The sequence below is a fragment of the Stylophora pistillata genome, chromosome 3, assembly GCF_964205215.1.
Source record: "Stylophora pistillata chromosome 3, jaStyPist1.2, whole genome shotgun sequence".
Lineage (NCBI taxonomy): Eukaryota > Metazoa > Cnidaria > Anthozoa > Scleractinia > Pocilloporidae > Stylophora > Stylophora pistillata.
This window is the reverse complement of record NC_142521.1, coordinates 29,561,138-29,589,025: the sequence shown is the minus strand read 5'-3', so window position 1 is coordinate 29,589,025 and position 27,888 is coordinate 29,561,138. Positions and strand designations below refer to the sequence as shown.

The 27,888-nt window shown below is 39.5% G+C and overlaps 1 protein-coding gene, 1 long non-coding RNA gene and 2 pseudogenes across 5 annotated transcripts in view; 1 reads left to right on the top strand and 3 right to left on the bottom strand.

Moving 5' to 3' along the window:
• Positions 1-25,447, bottom strand: part of LOC148735509 (uncharacterized) — a 32,871-nt pseudogene extending 7,424 nt beyond the window's left edge. The window contains exons 1-2 of the transcript XR_015998243.1: positions 25,371-25,447; positions 22,746-22,787 (exon numbers count right to left, since the gene is read on the bottom strand). The product of XR_015998243.1 is annotated as an uncharacterized LOC148735509 (transcript). The remainder of the gene's footprint in view (positions 1-22,745; positions 22,788-25,370) is intronic.
• On the bottom strand, positions 453-25,469 carry LOC111319248 (uncharacterized). Of its 2 annotated transcripts, XM_088751507.1 has the most exons (13): positions 25,371-25,469; positions 22,746-22,787; positions 16,920-16,994; positions 16,404-16,454; positions 16,136-16,201; positions 15,177-15,236; positions 14,146-14,307; positions 13,428-13,505; positions 8,121-8,188; positions 7,190-7,321; positions 4,286-6,328; positions 2,422-3,925; positions 453-1,985 (listed from the first exon to the last, which is right to left on the bottom strand). In XM_088751507.1, the coding sequence occupies exons 4-12, from the start codon at positions 16,450-16,452 to the stop codon at positions 2,453-2,455; spliced, it is 4,131 nt and encodes a 1,376-aa protein (XP_088607633.1). In that variant the 5' UTR covers positions 16,453-16,454; positions 16,920-16,994; positions 22,746-22,787; positions 25,371-25,469; the 3' UTR covers positions 453-1,985; positions 2,422-2,452. The 2 variants fall into 2 exon arrangements, with proteins under 2 accessions (XP_088607633.1, XP_088607632.1); XM_088751506.1 differs by having other exon boundaries at positions 2,422-6,328.
• Positions 8,211-12,481, bottom strand: LOC111319249 (uncharacterized; annotated as a pseudogene).
• Positions 24,896-27,305, top strand: LOC148735508 (uncharacterized). 2 transcript variants are annotated; one of them, XR_015998245.1, is made up of 3 exons: positions 24,896-25,009; positions 26,221-26,413; positions 26,887-27,305. It is a non-coding gene; the product is annotated as an uncharacterized LOC148735508 (long non-coding RNA). The 2 variants fall into 2 exon arrangements; XR_015998244.1 differs by lacking the exon at positions 24,896-25,009 and adding an exon at positions 25,670-25,954.
• Positions 27,306-27,888: the final 583 nt, after the last annotated feature.

The window sequence follows — 27,888 nt, the reverse complement described above, 5'->3', positions numbered from 1 at the left end:
AATAACCAGTCAAATGGCAAAGGGAATAGAGATAGCTTTTGTGATGAACGCAATTTTGTAAAAAAATAGAAGGAAAGGGATAACTCTAAAAAAAAAAATAACGAAAGTGAAATTGATCTATACTAACCAACACCTTTTTTTTCTTGGTGACACCACGCTCTAAGAGGGTGGATTTCTCCATTGCCCCCCAATTGTAACACGAGTGTGTATGTAAGCCATAAATGACCCCTTTTGTTCTTGTCGAGTTCTATAAACATTAGCGTTCGTTTCTTCTCAACGCCTAAAGCTGCCGTCACCTTTAACAGTTCTGTTCAGTTCCTCGCCCACCCTGACGATCAGAATACACTACCAGCTAAAAAGGCAGTGCAAAGGGAATATGCCTAACAGTTTCATTTTGTTGAATTATAAGGAAACGATCTTAGCCAGTGGAGCAGAACAACAAGACGAAAACATTTAAAGAATGCGATGCCACAGCTATATTTCAACGATCTAACCAAGAGTGTTGCCCACTACCGCTGGCAGTAGTGGGCAACACGAATAATTTCGATAATTATTTCCAAGAACACGCTTAAATTTATACCCTTAAATTCGCCAGGTGTATCTTATTTTTACAAGATAAAAAAGTAAATCAAAGAGATTACAATATTTTCCCGAGGCAATCACTGTACCTAGCTCGCTACAAAAACCGGCCTTAAAGAAAGGCCTCAGTGAAAGAAAATTCCACCTCAAAGAAGTTAAAAAGAAATAAGGATCTTGAGATAATTTCAAAACTCTTCGATAAAACTAAATACTATGATAAAGGTAAGATACTCTAGACTTTTAAGTTCAATTTGCTTGGAAACTACTTCGGTGCTATAGTTAAGCAAGAAGGGAATTGCTACTCAAAATTGAATTAAATTTTACATTGAAAGTCAAACATTTGTAAGTTTTCAAGTTGAAAAACATCCCCTACACGACCTACTAGCGAGATAAGCTTCTTTGCCCTTCAAATAATAATAATAATAATAATGATAATAATAATAATAACTTGTATTTATATAGCGCTCATATCTTGAACTCATGGCACTTTATAACACTGCACGGGGGACTTTACAAGACTGCTAAGCAGTTTACAATCAAATAAAGGCGAATATGACGGATGCCCCCTTCCCCCAATTCCCAGTAACCAGGCCAAACCACATCACAGTGATTTCTTGAGGTGGGTTCTTTAACGTCCCCTGCCCAACCAAATCAACTAATTAATAGATGCAGGAGACGGGACCTCCATTTATTCGTCCCTATCCGAGAAGACTAGAATATCTAACCCTTTCTTGATCGAGGTTATAGAAAGGTAGCATATTCTTCTCAATTATTTTAAGACCCTGAGTGTGGGTCCGGCTGGGGCTCGAACCCTCGACCTCCCGCCCAACAGTCCGGCGCTTAACCAACTGAGCTACCCGGGAAGCGGTTATATAAAGCACATCATCCTTTGAAAAATAAAAACTGTTTCAACAAATCTTAGAAGTTTAACTTCCATCTACTCATTCCTGAATAACGAAACATTCGCCAAAGTTTTTTACCCGAGGAAGCGAGCAGTACGTCTTAAGTTAAATCCTAGTTGTACGTCGACTGAAATAAGATACTTCAACTATTTCAATCGTAATCAGTAGAAGAAGAATAAATCAAAAATGCGGTTTTAAGTCACAAATACAATTTTCCATACTTCACTCACTATTCTGCAATACACTGTGGTGTCTTTTAAACCATGCATTAAGCAATTAAAAATTTTGAAATAAAACTTTAACTTAAAGACCTAGCTCAACACCTTGATTCAGTTCACTGACAGACAATATCGTTGAATGCCGAGATAATTAGGAAGTTTGAAAACTAAGGCATTTCGCCTTTAAAACCTTGCTATTCTACTGAAGATACTCAGAAAGTTCCCGTCGTCGGAGAAGTTGGACACAAATGGTTGTAAAAAATCATCACCAAGAATATCGCCGTTTCTACAGGACAGGATAAAAAAAAAGTCAGAAACGTAAATAGGAAATATTCATTTTAACATAGGTTTGGATGTGTTCCTAAAGTAATATCAATTTATTGATTCATTTTTGTATACAATGTACACAAACTGAAAGTTACAAAGCGTACATGTCATTCTGTTTATCTTTGCCCATCCTTGGAAAAGTTTTGGTTGAAGTCTTCGATTAAAGCTGGATATCATTCTGCTGCTCATAACAAATTACACTTTGTGATTGACTGACTAAAAACAAATCATCTTAGAGACATAAGAGCCGTTGCAGCTAGCTACTCGAGGATTTGATTATTTTCAGAGCATTAAAATTATATGGCATAAAAATATACCTTGGCTTACCTCCCTCCATGCAAACACCCTGCGGGCTTACTTCAATATATATCATCAATTAATATTTGCCTACTTACATTCGATAACATCCGACACTTTCATCTTCAACTAATGAAATTCCAGTGATACGTCATCGCCAATAAGTACAAACGGTGCCCAGTACTTCACATCGCTGAACTTTTCAGACTTTTTCATGCTCCTCATAGCTTGGTTAAGAGCTTCGCTGGCCAGCTTCCCAGTCACAAGTTCTTCATAGAAATGTTTCATAAACTCAAGAGTAGCCCCGTCATCAATCGCCCACAGAGACACAAGAACAGAGCGAGCACCGGCACACAGAAACGCTCTTGCAATTCCAACCACTCCCTCAGCCTTGATCTCTCCACGAGCACTGTGACAACAACTTAGCACAACCAGCTTTGCTCGTATCTGAATATTCAGCACATCTTTCATTGTTAGAAGAGACTCCTCCTCACCAAAGGGCTGTGATGAGCAGGCCCTTGATGGCGCTAAAGCAATTTCGCCTGTTTCCATTCGGCCATGTGCTGCAAAGTGCACCAATGCAACAAAGGGAAGTCGCCTCAATACTTCATCTTTTTTTGCCTCCTCACCAATAAGAGGTTCAGTGCCAAGGATTCTCCCGATCATCGTTACTTCCTCTCTTGCACATGGCAGTGGATCGAGCTTCCTCCCCTGGAAAAGAACTTCCTCCAAACATGGATCACCCACAAGTAAAGCACCCTTCTTGTTATGGAAATCGTTCGGGTAATCGTTAATGAGCTTCAGAGTAGTCAGTGATGGAATCATTCGAACTCGAAAAGAGTCACAGAGATAATTTGACTCGGAATCCATCAATGCAGCAAAAGGGACTAACCACAATGAGCTCTCGGGAACAATGGTGAGTTCATTACAGTTGACGAGATCAGCAACCGGCTCAATGATAACGTCATACAGCTTGCGTAAAGCAGCATGCGGTGAGCATTCAAGAGAGTAACCAGCATGACCTGACCTTTTCTTAACCAATTCTTCATCGTAGGGCTCATCAAGAGAACGATTTTCGCATTTGATAACAGCTCTGGTAAACTCTCTTGACGCTGTATTTATTAAGCTTTCAATGAAGTTATTGACATCTTTGAACGAGCCATAACTACTCATCTCGATACTTCTCAATTGAATATCCCGTAAGCTATTGATAAACCAGTAGAATATTTTGCATTCCTCACTATCTAACGCCATAAAAACTGTATTTGATACAGCATCACCAATAAGGACCTCAAGATCAGAAATCCGTGGGGTGTGAGGCCGAAGTTGTGTCTCTCCCAACCCATACCTAAAACAAATAAGATCATTAAGAGCCTGTGCACGTCCTTGTTCAGCAGAGAGAAGTGCATCAAAAATTTGATTTTGTTTTAATCGAAGACGCCACAAACAGTTATATGCATTCCTTTGCATATCGCGGTAGCTAATCTTCCAATCATCATTGAGCCGCAAACTGGTTCGGATAGCTTCAAAGATTACTATACCAGAAAGATAAGAGTTGGCAGCTCTTTCCAGGTCTCCCAGACTCCCAAAAGCACAGCCGAGGTTGCAGTAACTGCCTCCCTCTCCAGCCTTGTCTCCCACTTCTTTGGCAATTTGTAGATCACGCTCATGATACTGGATGGCTCTTTGGAAATCTCCTAGCCTACGATAAGTAATGCCGAGATTGCCGTAACTCTTTCCCTCTCCAGCCTTGTCTCCCACTTCTTTGGCAATTTGTAGATGACGCTCATGATACTGGATGGCTCTTTGGAAATCTCCAAGGCTATCATAAGCATTGCCAAGATTGCCGTAACTCTTTCCCTCTCCAGCCTTGTCTCCCACTTCTTTGGCAATTTGTAGATCATGCTCATGATACTGGATGGCTCTTTGGAAATCTCCAAGGCTACCATAAGCATTGCCGAGATTGCAGTAACTCTTTCCCTCTCCAGCCTTGTCTCCCACTTCTTTGGCAATTTGTAGATGACGCTCATGATACTGGATGGCTCTTTGGAAATCTCCAAGGCTATCATAAGCATTGCCGAGATTGCCGTAACTCTTTCCCTCTCCAGCCTTGTCTCCCACTTCTTTGGCAATTTGTAGATGACGCTCATGATACTGGATGGCTCTTTGGAAATCTCCAAGGCTATCATAAGCATTGCCGAGATTGCCGTAACTCTTTCCCTCTCCAGCCTTGTCTCCCACTTCTTCGGCAATTTGTAGATCACGCTCATGATACTGGATGGCTCTTTGGAAATCTCCAAGGCTATCATAAGCATTGCCGAGATTGCAGTAACTCTTTCCCTCTCCAGCCTTGTCTCCCACTTCTTTGGCAATTTGTAGATGACGCTCATGATACTGGATGGCTCTTTGGAAATCTCCAAGGCTACCATAAGCATTGCCAAGATTGCCGTAACTCTTTCCCTCTCCAGCCTTGTCTCCCACTTCTTTAGCAATTTGTAGATCACGCTCATGATACTGGATGGCTCTTTGGAAATCTCCAAGGCTATCATAAGCATTGCCGAGATTGCCGTAACTCCTTCCCTCTCCAGCCTTGTCTCCCACTTCTTTGGCAATTTGTAGATCACGCTCATGATACTGGATGGCTCTTTGGAAATCTCCTAGGCTATCATAAGCATTGCCAAGATTGCCGTAACTCTTTCCCTCTCCAGCCTTGTCTCCCACTTCTTTGGCAATTTGTAGATCACGCTCATGATACTGGATGGCTCTTTGGAAATCTCCTAGGCTATCATAAGCATTGCCGAGATTGCCGTAACTCTTTCCCTCTCCAGCCTTGTCTCCCACTTCTTTGGCAATTTGTAGATGACGCTCATGATACTGGATGGCTCTTTGGAAATCTCCAAGGCTATCATAAGCATTGCCGAGATTGCAGTAACTCTTTCCCTCTCCAGCCTTGTCTCCCACTTCTTTGGCAATTTTCAGACGACGCTCATGATACTGGATGGCTCTTTGGAAATCTCCAAGGCTATCATAAGCATTGCCGAGATTGCCGTAACTCTTTCCCTCTCTAGCCTTGTCTCCCACTTCTTTGGCAATTTGTAGATGACGCTCATGATACTGGATGGCTCTTTGGAAATCTCCAAGGCTACCATAAGCATTGCCGAGATTGCCGTAACTCTTTCCCTCTCCAGCCTTGTCTCTCACTTCCTTGGCAATTTTCAGATGAAGCTCATGATACTGGATGGCTCTTTGGAAATCTCCTAGCCTACGATAAGTAATGCCGAGATTGCAGTAACTCTTTCCCTCTCCAGCCTTGTCTCCCACTTCTTTGGCAATTTGTAGATGACGCTCATGATACTGGATGGCTCTTTGGAAATCTCCAAGGCTATCATAAGCATTGCCGAGATTGCAGTAACTCTTTCCCTCTCCAGCCTTGTCTCCCACTTCTTTGGCAATTTTCAGACGACGCTCATGATACTGGATGGCTCTTTGGAAATCTCCAAGGCTATCATAAGCATTGCCGAGATTGCCGTAACTCTTTCCCTCTCTAGCCTTGTCTCCCACTTCTTTGGCAATTTGTAGATGACGCTCATGATACTGGATGGCTCTTTGGAAATCTCCAAGGCTACCATAAGCATTGCCGAGATTGCCGTAACTCTTTCCCTCTCCAGCCTTGTCTCCCACTTCCTTGGCAATTTTCAGATGAAGCTCATGATACTGGATGGCTCTTTGGAAATCTCCTAGCCTACGATAAGTAATGCCGAGATTGCAGTAACTCTTTCCTTCTTCAGCCTTGTCTCCCACTTCTTTGGCAATTTTCAGACGAAGCTCATGATACTGGATGGCCCTTTGGAAATCTCCTAGGCTATCATAAGCATTGACGAGATTGCCGTAAGTATTTCCCTCTCCAGCTCTTTCCTCTACTTTTATAGAAAGATGCGAATTGTTCTCGTGATGGAGGACCTTCTTGATAGCTGTTTGAGATAGTTGTTTGTGGATTTTTATATCCTAAGGTTTGAAGTTAGAAATATTTTAATTACCTACAGACATCAAACATACATAATTACATACAGACATACTTTATTAACGTGGCTGAGACTTAGCTGTGTAAAACTAGTTTACAGGTCAGTCAGGAAGGAAAAGATAGATAAATAAACCTAGAAGCTTTATAAAAATGTTTAAAATGCTGTAGTATTATGGAACCGCATAAATTTATATAACTTTTAAACCTCTAAAAACTAGGTTAAATTGCGAATAAGATCTGTAAACTTGCAACTATAAAAAATTGTTTGATAGTAATGGAGCTACATAAAACTATAGAAGTATAGTACTTACATACTAAAAAGTACTAATTTCAATTGCAAATAAGGCCTGTTTACCCCTTGGCTGACCTATCCTTAATTACTTCTGCAGATAGCTAATTATATGAGGCGGACTTGCGAGCTTATGTGGTGCAGCTAAATTTATCCAACCGTGCCAGCTGGGCGTATACTGAGGACATTTCTCTTTAAGGCATTTGAAGGTGAAAAATCTTTTGACCCGGTAGTCGTTTTTCGAGGTTTACGTACAGGACTTAGGAGTCTATGAAAACTGAATAAATAAATTAAATCATTATAAATAGCAAATAAAGACTATCAGAGTTAAATTAATAGGTGGACAACGCTCGGACAATGCCTTGTACAAAATACAACTACCAAAATGCCTTAGATTTTAAATATACTCCAGACATCGCAAACATAGGAACTACTTTTTTAAATACATGGAAACGTCGAACTGGTCCGTCTTCCATGAAATCACACCAATCGAGCGCCCCTTTCCGTGTTGCGCATTGGTTTTCATTAAATTTTGATGTGGTAACTGTTCACGTACCTCGCTTTCTGCGCTGTTTTTGTCACGGTTAGTCTTTACTTCCTGTTTACTTCCCGATTCATCTGTCCCATCAGTTGACTCAGTAACACATTGGGTCCACAAATCAAGTAACTTCTTGTTGTTGTGGTCCATCTTTATAAGGTCAAGTCAAAGACTTTACTTGTAAAAAGAGTTTGGTGTCGTTTTTTGGCACAATAAAAATTCAAACACAACCAGGCTCATGTCAGCGTTCAGTCTAGAGCAATTGAAATTAGCCGCTAGAGCTAAAAGTTATACAACCAGAATTATTCCAACTTCTACAACTTCTATCACTGGTAGTGATAATGATGGTAGTAACAGAAGCAGCAGCAGTGGGAGGAGTGACCTCGAGCAAAACTACTAGTACCCCCACCATTGCAAGCTCTCAAGTCCTCCGCCCTCACATGCCCTCACCAGGAAACTGTCAACACCAATGTCAACTAGTCCACCCTCACCGATGGTGCCACGAACAAAAGTTGCAACAAAAAGCTTGCGGAGTCATCTGCGCATTTACCATTTAAGCTTCTATATTCATCAACTGAGTTATTCCCAGTCATAACCTTTCGTGACATAATATTTCTCTAACCTCCGTTTCCACATTTGGAAAAAAATACATGCGTGATTCTGAGTGGTCAGCCTATAAACCCTTGTTTGTCTCTTGAATCTATTTCATCAGTAAATAGAAGGGAAGGAAGAGTGGTTTAGATATACGGAGGTGTTTAAAAGTCACCCATTCAGGCAAAGGCTTTGTTTAAGGTCAAATCTGTTGTTGTTAGCCGTCTAAAATACAAGTCACCGGGTAACCAAAGGTCTTTATATTCATCACAGTCAACAGCGTATAAGAACCGTCTACTTTACACTTTTTGACTTAGGTACCTGAGTGACAAAAATTTTCATATTCGTCAAAGGATACTGCTAATCCTTTCTGACACCAGCCAATGGCTTCTTGATAGAAGTGAAGCTGCTCACATGCACTGGCCCCTTAAGAAAAGGAAACTGGAATATTTGTAATTATGATCAATAGGGAAAAATTATAATTCTTCCCATTGCAATAACTAAAGTTTTCGATAAGCAATTAAGGATAAAAACCAGCGACATTAAAGAGTGACGTTACAACGGCTCTATGCAATCAATCTCAAATTAAAAAAAAATACATTTGCGAGTTCATTATATAGTTAAAGTACGTGTGAAGGTCTCAATGCATATGATTAAGAAGTAGAAAACGATAAATAAAGGATAAAAATAGGTTAATAAAATACAAGCGTGGTGCACTTGATCTGTCGGATAAAAAGTTTTGTTTTGATGGAGTCAGATTGAGTGTTAAGTGTCGGTTTTCTGTCTTTGATGAAGAGCATTTCATAAACTCAGTTAAACAATCCAGCTTCCGACGGCATTTCTTGAGGATGGTAAATTGGTCACGAAGATCTTTCTTCCTTAGATTGTGTACGTCCCGAAGGTGTTTACCTATGACAGAATGCTTGTGCTCATTGATGCGCTGAGTTACGTAGGCGTCGGCACGTATAGCCCACATAATCTGCATCGCACAGATGACATTTGTATTTATAAACAATGCATTTTTCGTTAACAAGAGGTGGTTTGGGTTCTGTCACTTTGATCTCATCATCAATTTTCTTGCTCGTAAACACTGGGCACAAATCGCTGTTCATTTTCTTCGCGAGATTGGACAGCTGTCCTCGTACTAAGTCGGCTGGCCGTTAATCTTTAAATGGTATAATGATTCGAACAGGCTTATTAACCTCAAGCGCCTGTTTTCGGTCATGAGACTCGATGAATCTGGTGATTACACAGTTCATGAGTCCCTCAGGGTACTTAAGCTTTCGAAAGATCTCTTTCAGGTTGTCAGCGAAAAGGTCAGGTAAAGATGAGAGTCGATGTGTACGATTTAACATAGTTGTTGGAAGAGATCGTTTATCCCTATTGTCCACATGGCTTTAGTAATGGAGAAGAAGACCTTTATCTGTTGTTTTCCTGTAGACGCATGCTCTAACTTGGCTACCCATCCTCATAACTTCGATTCCGATGAAGGGCAGTTTGCCATTGATTGCTACTTCCATGATAAAGTTGAGCGCGGGGTGTGTTTTTTTCAGCATTGCAAGAAAAGCACTAGCTGTTGAAATGTCCTGCACCACGGCTAAGGTGTCATCCACGTACCCCCTATAGAAATAGGGTAGTTTCTTCTCCCTTTCAAGTTTCTACTTAATGGAACACATAAATATATTTTCCATGAGCGGTCCTAGTGGTGATCCCATCGCAACACCATCTCTTTGTTCGCAGAGGCTGCCATTAAACTGGATAAGTTGCTGTTTTGTGGCCGCTCTTAGAAGGGCAACGAGATCATCTCGGCTGATGTTCATGTTGTAGGTCACATTGAACCAGTTTTCAGTGAAAGCTTTGTTAGCAAGGATCTTTATTTTTTCTTCGAGGGGCACATTCGTGAAGAGGGAAGATACGTCATATTAAAATATCACACTCACTAAAACGCATCTCCTTGATCTCATCGGCAAACTGGAAAACATCAGTGATTGCATATTTGTTGATCGAAAGCGGTTTTAGTTTCTCATCAAGCCATTTCGCAAGGGTACAATTATATGTGTTCGCGGCAGACAAGATTGGTCGTACCGCCAATCGTTTTTTATGCGTCTTGGTCAGACCGTAGAGGTGTGCCAATCTCGAGCCTTTCTGGCGAACAGAATCAGCGATATGTTTAGGAAGATTTTTTGAACTACGGACTCCAGATGTTTCTATTTTCCTAGTAGAGGGTGATAATGTTGGGGTGGTTTACCCCTTGTACTTGCTCTTTCCAAGGATACTGGCTTGAATTTCGTTTCATTGTTGACAGACGCCTCACTTAAAAACGTACATAGTCAGATCTGTCCATGACGACAACACCTGACCCTTTGTTTGGTTTCGAGATTATAATATAATCCCGTTTCTTCAGTTGGTTAATGGATCTTTGTAACGCTCTAGGCGGTCTTGGACTTTTCCGTTAAATGTAGTTTAATGCAATAGAACGGAGTGTGGCTGCGGCCAACTCTTTTTTTTCGTCAGAGATCGTTGGTTCGAGTTGCCAGTAGACGTTTTCAAAGTTGGCTTTAACCTCCATGGCAGATATCTGACGCTGAGGAATAGCAAACTTGAGACCTCGGCATAGTACAAGTTTCTGAAAAAATGTTAGCTGATGGGATGATATGTTCTGGATATGCTCGTCAACATCCACGTTTCTGCGTAACATCCTTGCGATTTTTGAAATATGGTCGTTCATGACTTTCTTATACCGTTTCCTACGAAGAAAGGCCATCGTTTTCATGATATATAAATAGCGAAGGGATGAGCATGTTTGACGAGTCTAATCGTAGATTTCGTTGATCTGTGTCGTCAAGACTATATTCTACCGAGACTTCAAGCAAAGTTCCTCAATGATGACATTCTCAGGTAATTTGTTCGAAGACTGCTTCCACTTAGCAGATTTCGTTTCATCCACCCTAGCGAGCGCTGGGGTGAGACTAAAATTCTGACAAAGCAGAAGGAATCCGATCGCTCCATCGCAGTTGAGTTGTTTGATGCTAAGTTGTTCAAGTCTCTTGAACAATGAGAATGATGGCACGGAGCCGTCGAAACGTCATTTTTTAATATCGCTGGTTTTTCTTCCTATTGTGCATACTAAATATACCCAAAGTTGTATCAAAGTAATCAAAATGAAATTACGACTCGAGACCCAGTAGCAAATACACGTTGGTGAAGAAATGTTAAAATGGGACTAGTCTTTTGATGAAACTATCAGTACTTACAGCTTGAACCTTTAAACAAACTTTGATTAGAAGGAATTAATAATTATAAATGTACGGGAAAAAATTTCAGCATGCTCATGGGTCGAGAACACGTCAATTAATCCCAAACGAGGCAGAAAGTTGACATTTTGTCTGAGACTGCATGTGGCTACTGATGTAGCACATTACTATAGCATTGAAGAGAAATAGAGGTTGTACAATAATGATAGAAGGTAGTGTTGTTCACATGGAAACAGAAAACCTGAAGCATCTCACATATTTATGAGTACCCTGTTCCACATGAGAAAGACGATTAAAAAATGAAGTAACCAATTGACATCTAAGCAATAATTAAATTGTGACAAATAATGATATTAATAATAGTAAGAATGATAACGATAGTATGGCGGCCAAAAGCACTCGCACATGTTCAACTAAGACACGCTCTTTGATATAACAAATACAACAAAACGAAGCGAAGCGGAGCGGTTGCTAAAATAAAATTATAAACAATAACTCACTACAATTATACATAAAGAAATTGAAAAACTTGTATGTAGATTGTACGAGATTCCGGCGAAATGCTAACTTGAGACGATAAAAAAAACGAAAAGCAATGGTTGAACACGGTTTAATGATAAAGCTCGAATGACTAAAACTTTACACGACAGAAATTATACGGATATACAAATAAAGAGAAATTATTCGAAAAAAGGTAACGGAATACCGTAGAAAATATCGAGCGTAGAAGCAAACGAACTTAAAAAAAATGCGACGATAACAAACAAACAAAATCAATGAAAGCAAACGAACCTGATGAAAATGCGACGGAAAGAAAAAAAGGAATACGTATTTGACAACAAATAACATCACAACATGGCGGCAACAGATAGTAATAAAAATAATTATAGAGGCTTGCTAAAAAACTTCACGGTTTCTCTGTCCTCTGGGCTCCAATAATCATTTAACCACGATTATTGTAATTTTGCCTGTTACCATTAAATAGTTTTATTATTTCATCGCAATTCCATTTTTGTCAGACTTTTGTCTCATACAACAAGGCATTCTGCGTTTTATTTATTCCGTCATTGTGCTTTTTTAGGATATTCCGTCATTCCATGCTTAAGCATACTCCGCCGTTCTGCCGTTCAGCAGTTCCACCGTTCCTTTATTTTCATCTAATAACTCAAGCTAGTGTATTTAGCACCTTGCTCGCGTCGCAAATTTAGCATTCCTTTTGGGTAGACGTTGCTAATTCAAATCATAAAATGCTCTCTCTCCGATGAAAAAAATTGTCCTCAAAGTTTCCATGATGTGCAGATCACACCTATTTAGATATTTCTGCAACAAAAAGGGTTTTTTTTGTTCGGTAATTAAAATTACGCGTCGACGAGATCGAAATTATTTTGAGATGTTTATTGTCTTTTGGAGTGTCACGACAAGAACTGAAAACATATTGCGCCAGTAGCTATGAGCCAGAAATCAAAAGAGGAGGCAACTCAAATGTGTATCGAGTGCAGCGAATGTCGAGCTAATAGGATACTCTCAAAAAAAAAATAATAATAGGTAGCATCGGGAAATATCGGGTCAAGATCGGAATTCTATTGTTACTTATCATCACTATTCTATAGGAGACGGCAGCCGCAAAAAAAGTTGAAGTTGAGTATAGAAAGTTGAGGTTAAATTGATGACAGGTAAGTCGCGAAAGAACGAAAAACAGCATAGAGGAAAGGTGAGGAGAAAGTTACCACGTTTTAATTCACAGTGTGAGGGAGAATGCCAAAAAACGAAAAACATCCTGCCAAGGACAAACAACTGGATAAAAGTCTAGAAGTCTTGTGCTTCCCAAAACGGCTATGTAAAGTGTGAACCTGATGCCCGAGGCAACACTTAGTACGTAAGACGGGGATGATTACGAGCGGTACAGCTTTCGTGTAATGGTTACTACAGTCGACTAATACCAAACAGAGAAAGAGTGCAAAAGCTTGATTATTAGTAATAGAGAGTTTAGAAGATCGAAGCAAGTTTTTTAAGGCAAAATCCCGCCTACTCTGGCGACAAAGTAGAGGCAAGCGGCCGAACCAGAGAGCCATGACTCGAAATAAAAACAACTTAAGAGGAAAACATAGTTGTATTTTTGCTTGTACATAATTAATTAGTAATCACATGACCTTTCTCCTGCAGTTTGGGATAAATTGGCCCTTGTAAATTTTTAAGGACTACAGATCTCTTTCGCACTACAGGCTCATGTAATTTGGTTAGCCTTTGAAAAATTTACTCGCGCTGAAAATTCCAATTTACATTTGGAGGAAGGGCCATGCTTGCCTGGAGGCTTTTGCCTGCATGGTCATTAAGCCTGAATTACAAACTTTATACGTACTAGTAAAAACGAAAAAAACTTCTGCATTTCTTAGGAAATGCAAAAAACCTACCGTTTTCTATGGCTTTTATGAAAGTTGGTTCGAACTGAACAGAAACTGTAGCATCATCCAAAGCTTCTTGATAATTTCCTAAAACGTATTTTCAAGTACGGGCATAAATATTTTCACACTTGCTCATCGCACACACCAAGCTTGCCAAGTTGGCGATAAATCTTTTTACCCAGACTTTATCCTACAGGAGGATGTGATCTTGTCTACCTACATCATATTGGCCCTTTCTTTTGATCTAAGAGTTGAAGGTTCACCTCCTACCATTGGTTATTACGGATATATAACGCACTATCTGTTAGTTCAGCGGTATGCTAATTAATTGTGGACATCACAGGTACGTATACGCTAAGCAGTTCTCAAGATGGCTAATAAGAGACCTTTCAGGTTTTGGTTCCATCCGTCTTCCAATTAGCCAGGGGATGAATAGAAAATCGGCCAGTACGCGTGATGCTGGTGACAGGGCCGTGCCATGAGCTTGTCTAAGTCGGCGCTTTACTAAGCTTACCAGTCAATCAGATCCATTGGACCTGTCTGATTAATGCTCCCTTTGACAAAACTCCTTAAATTGGTCAAGCTTCCCTTATTAACTTTAATGACGTTGCGTCCTTCGACTCGCAAAGCAACAAACGCGTTTCTTCACGCATATAACTCGAGCTGTAAACTTTTGTATTGAATCCTTTTAAAATTGGTATATTAGGAACAAACGACCAACTCTTACCCAAACGCAATTGCGCGGCTGCCCTGTTGCTATAGAGCGCGGCGTTGACTTGGATGTCTTTGCAATTCACTTGCAGTCCCTCTGTATAGAGGTGTACCGCGTTGTAAGCCTCCCCTTTGCTGTACTCGTTATCACCATCCTTCAAGTACACCTCTGCTATTGCTAACAAAAAAGCAGCAAACATCCATAATCAACATCAATGTTGGGGGGGGTACCTCTCGCTTACCCAAATTAACCAGAGGTACTAGGACTCTGTACTTTTCTTTTTCCTCTTCCAAAGGAGTTGACTTCTACGACAGCGATACTTCTCTTCTCTCTCTCTAACGAGAAGTACCAACGTCTTAAGTAGGAAAACCGTAGACATGTTTGGGTTAGCTTACCGTGAGTGTTTCTATAGTGTATCCGTTTATTTTGCAAAAATGGGGAACTGGGTGGTCCTCATCGAAGTATTCGTCGAGCGCCAAGGAACCAATTGAACGCTAGCAGCTGCGCACAGGAATCGCGCACGCAAACAAGAACTTCAGTGTGGGTAAAACTCAAGGTCAGCTTTACCAACGCAAACACGACCACCTATGAAACTTATTATTCTCAACCATAACAAGCGATTAAAGTGTCTAACACGGTAATAAGGAAATCCGCGAGCTGAGCCAAAAAAATATAAATCTACCAAAACAACACGTAGGCGCAAAAGGCAAGGCTCAACAAAACAAAAGGCTTCACTGGAAAAGTCTCAAAATACCAACTTCCAATTCACCTCACAACATCATGATTAAAGAGGAATGCAAAAGCTAACATCTCGAAATATACACCTTTGTATGTACTTTGGAGAGCTGCAGTTTGACCTAAATGTTTAAAGTTAAAGTCGTGTTTTCGACTAACAAAACATTCTGCGTCTTTCCCGTTAAATGATCCTTACTCGGTAAGTGCCGTTACCATGTTCCTCTGGCAAGGATAGTGTGGAGTCATAATTAATTCGATGACCGTAGGTATCACACTAAATATGTTGTATCTATTCTAGTTGTTATTCTTACCTTTCAAAGTAGCATCATCAAATTGCGATGTACTGTCTGACGGTACTTCAGCCTGAACGTCTGAAAAATATTCCGTCAGACATCGAGGTTATCAAATATCTTTCTTTTGGCCTCTAATAATTTATTTTTTCAAAGTACTCAGAAAAACAACTACAAGCTCTGTGGTGCAACGTTTTAGAAAATGATTGAGGTGAACATTGTTTCAACCAAAAGTTTCAAAACCAGCTTTTTCATTTTCATTCGGAGGCGCCGCACCGGTCACACTGAGGACTTAATGTATCAAATACGATGGAACGTTTTGCCAACATTGACAAACACTAACAAGATGATCTAAAACAACGTGAATCGAGGTATGCAGTGGGAAAGTGGTCAAACTCTATCTCAAATCTTTGATATATCTTTTTCCATCGAAACTTAAAATAGTAGAATGTGATCTGAGGAGGAATAAGATTTTTAAAGGAACATTGATTAAGAAAGATTTCTAACCTTGCGCCAAGGTACCGACTTGATATTTTATCAAACAGACTTCCCATACTCAATTTGATCTTATCGACAAAATATACTGGAGTCTAATCGAGATGGGAGTAAGAACTGAAGAACGAGAGACATAAGGACGGAATATAGAGAAGGAGATGCAGACGGTGGAAACCACTTGATGAGAGGCACTGAGAAAAAAAGGGAAAGAAAGATCGCATTTGTGATCCCTTATGTATGACTTTGTGCGCCAAGGGCAAGACGAGGACAAAGAGTATTTCATTCTGAGCCGTAACGGTTTCAACTCAATCTTCCGTAATCTCCGAAAAAATGAATTTTCTCTATAAGTTGTCAGCAGTTGGTTTCCACCTCCAAGGTATTCTCTTAGTACTAGAGTTTTGGTGTGGAAATGAGTTTCCTTTCAGTTTTAGAACTTGACACTAAAACATGAATATTAACCCTACAAATACGCCTACTTTCCTCACCTGCCTGAAAATCATCAGCTAAATTTAGTTTCAAATCTCCAGATCTGACCTGACGTTCCTCTGTGACTGGAAAACAAAAGCATCACGTTTGTGGTTAAACTTTTACACTTCAAAAAACAAGCTGTTTAATGAGTATTTCCCCAAGTGATTCTACTTTCACTTTTCATCATACTTGGGCACTGTCCACTAAATCAAGCAGCAATCTGGAAATGAGCATTATGAGAAACTTTCTAAGATAGAAAATGAATTGCAATGTTTTCCCTCTTACCGTCTGTAGATTTCCCATCATCAACGTTCACCTGACCACCTTCCGCCATCACTGCAAAAGAACCAAATTTGAACTTTGTGTTGTCAACTTTGGCTAAAGGGGCTGTCCTCATAAAATTCAAATTTTGACATTTGCACCTGATTAGTTTCAGAGAGTTCACCTCAGCCGATAGCATAAAACTAAGGGAACTCCAGATGTTTTCTCTTTCTCTCTCTCTCTCTCTCTGCCACAACCAAACTTGTTCCAAAGCCTTAACCTTAATTCTCGACTTATTGAGCATTTTAGCCCTCTCAGCCAAAACTTCAACATAACAATCCATCATTGGCTGATTTTTCATGACAATTTTTGCCTACAATAATATAAATGGGCTGAAACAGTAATGAGAGTTGGGGATGCCGCGATAGTTTCTTGAAGAAATTGAACTTAAAGGCTTTCACGGAGAATAAACCTCACACAGAGTAAGAAATCAAGGAGCTCATTCGGTAAATTAGGACTCTTATGATCTATCTAACCTACCACAGGGTTGGTTATTCAGAGTAAACAGAACGAACTTGGCGCATTAGCGTTTGATCAGTCACATGACCTGTCAATCTACAAAAAAACCACACGCTATTTCAGTCCTTAAAAACAATACCAATCAGCCACAATCTGACCAAAGTTTGACAAATAACTGTGCAAGATTCAATACTTTGAGACAACAAAACATTTTCTGGGGTCAGCAACAGTGTAAAGAGCTTACGAGAACAGTCAAAGTGCTCGAAATGAAAGCAATTCAAGTAAAGTAAATGTTTAAAGCCCAGGGAAGAGTTTTTACCGTTCCACTTAATAACTGCCACGTACCCTGCCAGCGCGTGTGTACCTATCAGTTTTCAGTTATAGGAATCGTTTCACAAGTACTCTGCATGGTACCGACAGTTTGTCAAATTTACATCGGTTACAGATATAAGCTCTAACCTGGACAAGACAAATAACCTTTCCACAGGAAAAGGGAAAAGATCACAAGGTTCGCTTTATTAGGAAAGGTTAACTTGTGAACCCTTTTCGCGGAGGATTTCAAGGGATGGGTACCGCCATCCCATCTATTAAGGTCAGGATCGAAACGCGCTGTGATTGAACGGTTAAATTAATCGGAAATAAAGTTTGACTCCTCTCTTCTGCACTACACTAAAGCTACAAAAGTGTAAACGGAGCAGCACGTTGGGAGTTTTCAACTCTCTAGTGTAAAAGCGACACTCCTTGGGGCTAGGTGGCTCCCGTAACTAAGGCCTTAAAGCAGACCTGGCGACGTCACGCCTTCAAAAATCTTCCGAGTAAGGCTAAATTTAGGTGCTCAGCCAATTCAATCAAATTCACATCACCTCTAGGAGCCGTAAAATATAATGCAGAAGAGGTGCAAAAAAAAAAAAGAAAGGCTGACAAAAACTTAGGCAAATTAAACACGTTACTGGAATCACTTACAGATAAATGCGTGGACAGTTGTATTTGTAACAATATTTCAGGATCAGCTGAGTTCAAAGGCCATAAACGCCTCCTCCCCAACCAGTTCCTCGCCTTGTATTGATACAGTGCCCAGTAGGTAGAAATAGAAATTTAAGATATAAAAATAATAATCATTAAAAAATGAACGCCGCCTGAGGTGGACTGTTCATATGGCATATTTAACTCAAGATTTTCATAGTTAGCAGTTTACTTTTACGGAAAAAGAAAGTAAAGAGCAGTCCAATTTTGACCATGTCTAGCAAATGCGAGAAATTACACGGATGTTACTAAAACTGATAACGGGGAACGGGGAACGGGTGTACGGCGGTAACCCGCCTGAGAATTCAAAATAGCGTAGTAAACGGAACTAAAGGGTCTGGAAACTAGTAGTATGTGCTCTTCGAACGCGATCGTCGGAGCACAAAGCATGGACGGTAAGTGTAGGTTTTATTGAAGGATTTTACTTTGAAATGTTGAGTGCCTCATAAATTTAGTTTTTGTCTGGCACACATTGCAGGTTGCATAGAAATCAAATCCTCGGAGAGGTGAATATCTTACAATTCATGCACAACATTTGAACGATCAACTCAGAACTACAAGCTCGCGACACTTATTCTTATATTCATAGAGTAATTGTACTGCAAGGTAATGAAGTTTACCTCCAATATCTTCACCGTTACAACCTAGCAATGTCAATAATGTTGTAAAGCAAACAGCTGAATGACTTTCACGCCCACTATGGGAATCACTTTCTCTTGAATATGATCAATGCAGTGTAAATTTTATTGTAAGCAATAGCATGAATGCGAATTCATACACCTACATTCTTGAAGACATAACTGATGTTTTCCTGTTAAATTAAATGTTATTCAGTAAAAGTTCTGTCAATTTTTGATTTCTCTATTGTTTACATGGAAGTTTATGGGTCGATAAAAAGATATTATGTTCCTCTTGTTATTTTGCGGTAAGGTAAGCAGATATCTGCATGTAGTAATTTTAGTAACTAGGCTGCTTATTACGTTTCTTAGCCCATTTCTGTTAACCTAAGATATTACCTCCTTGCTTGTTATCTGCAAAAAATGCTGTTGGGCAATGCAAACAACCAACATACCCAAACTCTGCCAAAAGGTGCAGATTTCAGGAAGGAAAAACAAAGAGAGACGTCAGAACAAATGGTGGCAGCCATTGCAGAAACGTTGACATCGAATTCTTGCCTCGGAATACTAGGCTTCGTGGCTTCGCCTGGGCAATAGTTAAATAAAAGCGAGTCGTCTAATTTCGCTGCAAGCGGCGACCTAGCGATAAAATCAGTGTTTGTAAACATCGTTTATTCCGCCATTTTGAATTCTCAGGTGGGTTACCGCTGTACTTCCGTTCCCCGTTCCCCGCTACCACTTTCAGTAACATCCAAATTACACCTTCGGTTTTCCTGGAAAGCCGCATTGCCCCGAAACAATCTCAAGCTTTGCTTTCCAAAAATAAACTGCCCGTGTGAATGAACCCTTGAACCATTCTCACAACTTGTCAACTGCGCGTCCTATAGTTCTCGCAAAGTTCAAACTAAAACCTTGAAAGATATCCAGCGATGAAAAATAGTAAGATAAAAAATGTAGATTGACAAATAGAGAAACAAGTCAACAGACAGGTAAAGTTGCGCTTTGAGAAATCAAATCATAGAAATAAAATGTTTTCCAAAAAAAGCCATTTAACTGCACAGGGTTGCTTGTCTCGTCAATTCCACGTGCAACTACGGTGACTGCGGCCATGTATTTTTTTTATGCTAGAATCTAATACCTTCTCCGGAGGAAAATTACTTACTGATTTCAAGCTGGAAATAAAGTTAAGTTAGCACACAGTACTTGAAGGCTTTTCACGCAAAATAGAGTAAGAAAAGCACTTTTTCCCGAGTTTTTCGCTCACCGTTTTCCGAGCTATGTGACGTACTTAATATATTCATTTACAGTCAAACTAAGTGAAGCGTACCCCTCAGGATTACATTATACTTAATGATTTGATTATTTGAATATTGAACCCGCTAATCGTTTCAGGAGCGCAATAACGAATTGAATATTTGAACATGGAACCCGCTAACCGTTTGAAGAATGCAATAATCGATTGATTATTTTGAATATTGAACCCGATAGCCGTATTCGTTGGCGAATATTGATCCCGATAGCGTGGATCATTGTTCAAATCAGAAGTCCATTTCTGATTGGGTCATGCGAACACGTGATGGTAGATTGGAACTATTTCAACATGGCGTCAGACATGGGGGGAAAGGTGAGTGCGAGTGTTGTGTAGAACTTTTTGTAAATGTTGTAAATAGAATGCCATATTATCGAGAGCTTGTTTCGCCTATTTACATCTTGACGAACTTGTAGAAATGCTTGTGTGTATTCATCGTCCAAAAAAATAGTTAACGGGCGAAGCCATCGCAAGACTTTTTTCATTTCGTTAATATTTGCGATCGACTGTCTCAGTGTTTTTACAGTGCAGTTTGTTCATTTTCAGGATTCCTCGTCAAATAGAACAATCTTATTGGATTTCAGAAATGGACTTCTAATTTGAACAATGATCCACGCCTTTTCAAAACGGATACGGCTATCGGGTTCAACATTCAACTAATCAATCCATTATAGCATTTGTGAAACGGCTAGAGGGTTCAATAATCAAATAATCAATTCATTATTGCATTCTTGAAACGACTGGCGGGTTCAATATCTAATTGATAAATTCATTAATGTAATCTTGAGGGGTACGCTTCACTTAGTTTGACTGTAAAGCTGGTAATAAGTGGTAATGGTAATGCCAAGATTGCACTGGCTGTGCAACTCACTCGAAAGAAACTCTTTTTAAAAGAAATATATTATAGATCGTATTGATGTGTACTGTCTCTGCTCCACTGTTTACTTCTAGAACGATCAGAAACGTTGTCACTGTCTTAATTTGCTCCCATACATCCTCCATGGAAAAAAATTCCTGACTTAACGAATATTAACTTAACTTACAATGATATATCTTAATGTCTGAAAAAGGAAAACGCAATTGTACACGAGACTGACTCTTAATTGTTTGGCTGAGCCATAGTAATACTATGAAGAGCATATCTGATTTCTCCAATGCACAAATTCCTACTGAACTACTGAACGTAGAAGTCTACTACAAGTTCGATCCAGCCTTGAATTATTTAAAAACCATGTGCGTATTATTTTATGAAAATGAAAACTTTCTACATGAAATTTGAACGTTATAGGAGCCGGGTAAGTCTAATCTGAGGAACTGCTGACTGCGAAACCTGCGAACCTACTACTTGAACCGCCAAATGTCTGCAAACCGATTACAAATGAAAAAGGAAAGTAAAGACTAGAAAGGTAAAGAAAGAGTTAAACGAGGGATAACCTCATCCAGCTCCTGATCCCTTGTGACTAACTTCGGTGATCAGACCACGACCTAAGCTTTCCTTATGATGCCAAAAATAAAAGTGCTTTCGTGCAGGCTATATTTGATTATTAATAAATAGGCCAGCCATCCCGGAAGTATGTTTGCAATTGTTTACAAATCAATACGGTCCACTAACAAAACCAGGAATTTTAGCAAGAAAGGTTAGCATTGATTCTGCCTCTGAAATAAAGTGATGTAACTCACCGAAAACATTGTTACATTTACCTATTATTTAAGTGCCGAAAGTCGATCTCAGTGGCGGCAAATAGGAAAACATGGCTAATACAACTGAACTGTTCTTTACTTTTTTTTTCCGTAAAAGTGAACTGCTAACTGTGAAAACTTTGAGTTAAATATATCATATGAACAATCCACTTCAGGCGGCGTGAATTTTTAAATAATAATAATTATTATTTTTTTAAATTTCCATTTCTAGTTTATTTATGTATTTAATTATTTTTTTAATTTTTTTTTTAACTTTTTTTTTTTTTAATTTCTGTTTTAGACTCCGCACTCCGCGTTTTCGGAACAGCCAGCACTACATTGGGTTTTCTCAAACGCTCTGGAAGTTTTAACATCTCAAGCGCAACAGGGAAATTTCCCCTTAAGCGCAAAAAAGGGGGTTTCTCTCCATTACAAACTAAAACCAGAACTCATGACGTCACGCATTCCTTCGCAAAATCAGATATTTTAAAATTTTGCTTCAGAAAGCTTATTGCCTATTTTCTCTGAATATAGATAAATGAAATGTGAGAGCAATTATTTGTTTCATCTAATAGCCTAGCTCGCAGTTATTTCAGCGAGATTGGAAAGAAACATTTTTCAGCTTACTTTCGCTGGCTATGAACGACAATGTGTCAATACTGGCAGACTTTCACTAATTCTGCCCAAATCAAGGCCTAACTGTCAGTTTTGGTGAACAACATACCGTCCGCATTTAGAATTGTTTAGAACTGTATTAGGTAATGTTGGTAAAGGTGCAAGAAATACAAGTTTTGACTTGTTAGCACTGATGACAAGAGATATATCTAAATTTGTTATCCATCTGCGGTTTTCCTCGCTCCACAGACGATTGCGATTAACGTGATCCTGCATAAATTGAAATGTATGCAGTTGTTGACTGCGATCGACGTCCCCGACTCTTCACCGAATAATATTCCGAGAAAACGTACTCTGCTACACAAAATCAAAGCTACCCCTACATTGTAAGGTGACTAAACTCCACTATTTTTTTATCTATTCATACTAAGAGGGGTTTTGCTAAATGACGCAATGTTATAAACTTGCAAATATCTGTAACTGCAAACTTGTATATGTCGCTATCGAAATGAACTTGGCTAGACGCACCTAAGTTTGTGTTGCTGAGCTATCGGGAAGGCGAAAATATTTCAAAAACCACATCCACTACAACCAAAATCTTACCTCGGCGCTTCCGCGCGTGTCCTTTCAGTTTCCTTTACCAGCCTTACAAAAGAGAAAAGCAGATATAATAAACCCACAGCAAAACCTCTGTCCTTTCAGTTTCCATTACCAGCCTTACAAAAGAGAAAAGCAGATATAATAAACCAACAGCAAAACCTCTGTCCTTTCAGTTTCCATTACCAGCCTTACAAAAGAGAAAAGCAGATATAATAAACCCGCAGCAAAACCTCTGTCCTTTCAGTTTCCTTTAGCAGCCTTACAAAAGAGAAAAGCAGATATAATAAACCCACAGCAAAACTTCTGTCCTTTCAGTTTCCTTTACCAGCCTTACAAAAGAGAAAAGCAGATATAATAAACCCACAGCAAAACTTCTGTGTTTAAGACCATGGAAATATCCAACTCTATCTATCGAAATGAACTCGCTCAGGCGCACGGAAGGTTTGACCTCTCAATTCAGGGGGTTCCCCTACATTTATAGAAACTGAAAGCGGAAATCCTTTTGTCACGTAACGTTATCCCAAGCGAATAATTGTTACGTAAATATTCCGCTAGACTGCTTACTCCCATTTTATCTCAAATAGAAACATCGTGGAAAGAGGTTTAGGTTTTACTACAGGGGTCAATTTATTCAAATTTGGTTTACAAGTAGAATTTAGCCATCATGATGGTACAGGATGGTGTAGTTTCATGATTGAATGCAGTAACTGATTGATGCTGCCCTTGGGAGTTCATTTCATCTTCCCTATTGAAAACTGATCAAAGTCTGTTCGTAGTTCCCAAACAAATGGGCGAAGTTACAAGAAGCAAAATGGTGCGATATGAATTGATAGATTGTAAGAGTTTTACAGTTTAATAAAGGAAGTCGAATGCCAGAAAGCGTTAGGTTCCCCTAATTCCCAAAATCGATAACAGCCAGTGGAATTCTTGACCTGGCGTATATGTCATATTTTCAAGAAATAAGCTCAATTCAAGGAATTGTTTCATAAATAATTAAGCTTCACCGGAACATTTTAGACATCAAAACTACGCTATGAATACTAAGACCTGTTTTGTGTCGGTCTACTTTGATGCTTAGAGTTGCGTGAGATAACCATTGAGAAAGCTGCCAACCACACAATAACCTCCTTAGTAGCCTAAAGTCGAAAGTATAAACATACCTTTGCTTTATGCAACACGATCTCTTAAAAAAAAAGTATTGGCATTGACTGAGCATAAATGTTTGGGGTATAACTCAAGGCAAAGCTTTCCCAGCTTTACTTTAACTAAGGCCATAAGGCAGACCTGGTGAGGTCATGCCTTTATCATAAAAATCTACGGCCAATTCACTCAATTTGACATCATCTCTATAAGCCGGAAAATATAGTGCAAAAGAACTGCAAAAATAAACTGACTAAAACTTGGGCCAATTTGATACATGTTACTTGAATCTCTTAAAAATAAACGCGTAAACAGTTTTGTTTGTAACAACTGTTACAAGATCAGCTGAGTTTAAAGGCCATAATAACCTCCTGCAACCAGATACTCGCCGTGTATTGAACCATGTGTGATTGAAAAGTGTTCTTATAACAGCCTAACAGAAGGGAAGACGACATGTCCATGATGTTACTTCCCTTGAAAGGATCCGGTTTCAAGCATTACAGTGTGTTTTCTTAAACGCTCTGGAAGCTTTAACATCTCAAGCGCCTAATTTCCGCGTAAGTGGGAAAAAGGGGGTTCCCCTCGATTAGAAACTGAAACCAAAACTCATGACGTCATCACAAAAAACAGATTTGGAAAATTTGCTTCAGTAAGCTTATTGCACATAAATGTAAAATGCAAAATCAGTCCCTTCTTTCGTCAAAAAGCCTAGCTAGGAGTTACTTTTGCGAGATTGGAAAGGAAACTAACTTTACAGCTTAGTTTCGCTGGCTATGAACGACAAAGTGATAATATTGGCAGTTGCCATTAATTTTGCCCAAATCGAGGATCTAACTGTCAGTTTGGTGAATCCGCATTTAGAACTGTTTAGGACTGTCTTGGATAAAGTAGGCAAAGGTGCAATATGCCCAAGGTTTGATCAATGTTAGGACTAATGACAAGAGATGATACTAAATTTGTTATTCATCTGCGGTTTTCCTCGCTCCAAAGACGATTGCGATTAACATGACCCTGCATAAATTAATATGTATGCAGTTGTTGAATGCGATCGACATCCCCGACTCTTCACCGAATAATTCCCTGTGTGAACATACATTGCTAAGCAAAAATAAAGCCGCCGCTACATTGTAAGCTGACTAAACTACAATTTTTTTTATCTATTCACATTGAGAGGGGTTTTGCCGGCTAGACGACACAATGTTATAAACTTGCGAATATCTACAACTGCTGCTTCGTATATGTCGCTGAGTTGACGGGAGTGAGAAACTAATCAAATCTTGCAGTCCTACGACGGTCAAAATCTTACTTCGGTGTTCCTGAGTTCACTTTTTGTTTTGTTTACCAGCCTTAAAGGAAGGATCTTGGAAATATCTAACTGCAACTGTCGAAATGGACTTGCCAAGACGCACCTAAGTTTGTGTCGCTGGGTTATTAGGAAGGCAAAAATAATTATTTCAAAAATCACATCTACTACAACCAAAATCTTACCTCGGCGCTTCTGTGTCCTTTTAGTCTCCGTTACTAGCCTTAACAACGAGTTAAACGAGAAAAGCTGACATTAAAACCCACCGCAAAACTTTCGCCGTTTGTAAGACCACGGAAATATCCAACTCTAACTATCGAAATGAACTCGCTCAGGCGCACGGGAGGTTTGACCTCTCAAGTCAGGGGGTTCCCCTACTTTTAACAACTGAAAGCAGAAATCCTTTTGTCACGCAACGTTATTCTAAGTGGATATTTGTCAGGTAAATATTCCGCTAGACTGCTTACTCCCATTTTATCTCAAATAGAGCTTATTTCGAGAAATATAAGCTCAATTCAAGGAATTGTTCAGTCAATAAATAATTAAGCTTCATCTGAATATTTCAGTCATCAAAGCCACGTTATAAATACAAAGACCTGTTTTGTGTCGGTCTACTTTTATGCCTAGTGACTTTTGCGTAAGATAACCATTAACAAATGTGTCGACCACTGTCAAATGGCCAAAATACTCACAGTCAACCGTCAAAAACGCAATGTTAGGGACTTTAAGCAGTCAGGACGGCAACGCCACGGAAGACGTCGATTAAAAAGTGAGTTTCTACTTTTAGTTAGAATTTCGAAAATGGCTGCATGTGTTTACCGTCTCATAGGGCGCCAGACCTCAAACTCAACATAACGCATAAAAGTAGCGTTGAGTTCCAAATGTAACTGAAAATAATTTGCCGCCGCGGTTTCGCTTCGCAGACGATGTACCTCTGGGCGAAAGCATTCTCGTTCTGGGTGAAACGATGTGGCCGAAACTCGTTATGGGCGGAACTCGGTATAACCATTAACTACATGTATTTTTATCATTCAGATCTGCTACCAAACAAAGATGTTTCTGACCCCTGAACTCGAAGCTACAAAAGGCCTTACGTGTTAAGAGAACTTGTTTACCCTTTGAACACCAGACAGCACTGGAGGATGTTTTTCAGAGGTAGAAATTTTTGAATTTTAATGAAAAAACAACAGTGGCGTTTCGACTTGGAGTAACCATGCTGGAGATAAAGGTATTGCAAGATTTCTTTAACATCTGGATTTAATTCAATTCAAGTCGTCAGAATTAGAGTTTGAAGGGAAAAAATACACTCTAACCTTTAGTAGATTCAGGCTCCCAACCGTTTATTTGGAAAGCCATAGCCTTGATGAGAGATTGAAGCTATATAGAAATTTTTGTGTTTTGTGAGATCTGTGGACCGTAACTTTCGAAACAAAGCATCATGTTAAAAGAGAAACCAATTTTGTTGGTCAGGGAACTTACTATAAGTGGAAGGACCAAAACTTCAAGTGAAAAAATGTTTATGTTCCGTCTGAGCGAAAAATAGTGTATTACACAACCAGGGACAAGGTCGGGATTTGCATTTGAAATAGTGTCACACCTTGTAAATATTTCATCTCTTCTAGAATGACTTTATTCAAGACTAGACAGATAACTGCATGGATGAATGTTTCGGCTAAGGTTTTTCTAAATCATTTTCTCTAGATGTGGTTTGATAAACGGCGCTGAGTCAACACAGGAGTGGTCATGGGGACGAATCTATTTTGATAATACGCCGGGGCGATCCTCGGACCCCGGTGCCGCGACGATTTAAGAAAGTTAATGCATCCATTTCTACAGCAAGTAATGTAAAGACACAAGCTAAATTGTCATAGAGTTTAGAAAGTCACCAACAGTCCAACAGGAAAAAGCGAGTTAAGGCGTCAAGGCCGGAATAAACACTATTTTAATGTAATTAACAAATTAACAAAATGTCATAAATTGAATATATCAACAAAGTTGAAATGGTAAATCGGCCACCGTTACGGTTATAAAAGCTGACGTTTCGAGCGTTAGCCCTTCGTCGGATCGAAGGGTCAACAAAATGTCATGTTGATGAATTGAATAAAAATTTTTTCCAAATGATTATTTTTTGTAGTAACTTTAATAATTTTCGCTCGCTGATTAGATGTTATAAGAGAGCACCACGTTCACGCGACCTTGATTTTCCCACCATTTTTTCAAGTTTGCTGGATGCACTTTGCCGTTTCTAATTGAGAGTAACCTGTTTCGCGTTTGCCGTGTACGTAAGATTTTCTTCACTTTTTCTCTCACAGAGTAGGAGTTAACTGCCAGAAAAAGGCACCAAAACTATTCCCTGTAAGTCATACAAGGACGCCTTCAAATCCATCATGACGTGACCTCACGCCAAGCTAAAGCAGCAAGGTTCACGCTGTTTTACGGGAAACGTGAAAGGACCAGGAGACGTTTGCCGTTTCAAGTAAACGCCGTGCTACTGGTAGGTTGACGCGCGCTTGTTATTACTCAAGAGCCTTAATTGATCACTAGGAAAGCTTTTGAATCATTCGCCTTTAGCGCATGGTTTATAAGCTCTCCTCTCGTTCTTCCAACACCCCGCATGGCTTCATCACGTTATAGGGCCCGGAAAATGCTTTAACAACTTCCATCTTCTCACTCGTTGCGCAAAACAAACATATTTACATCCTT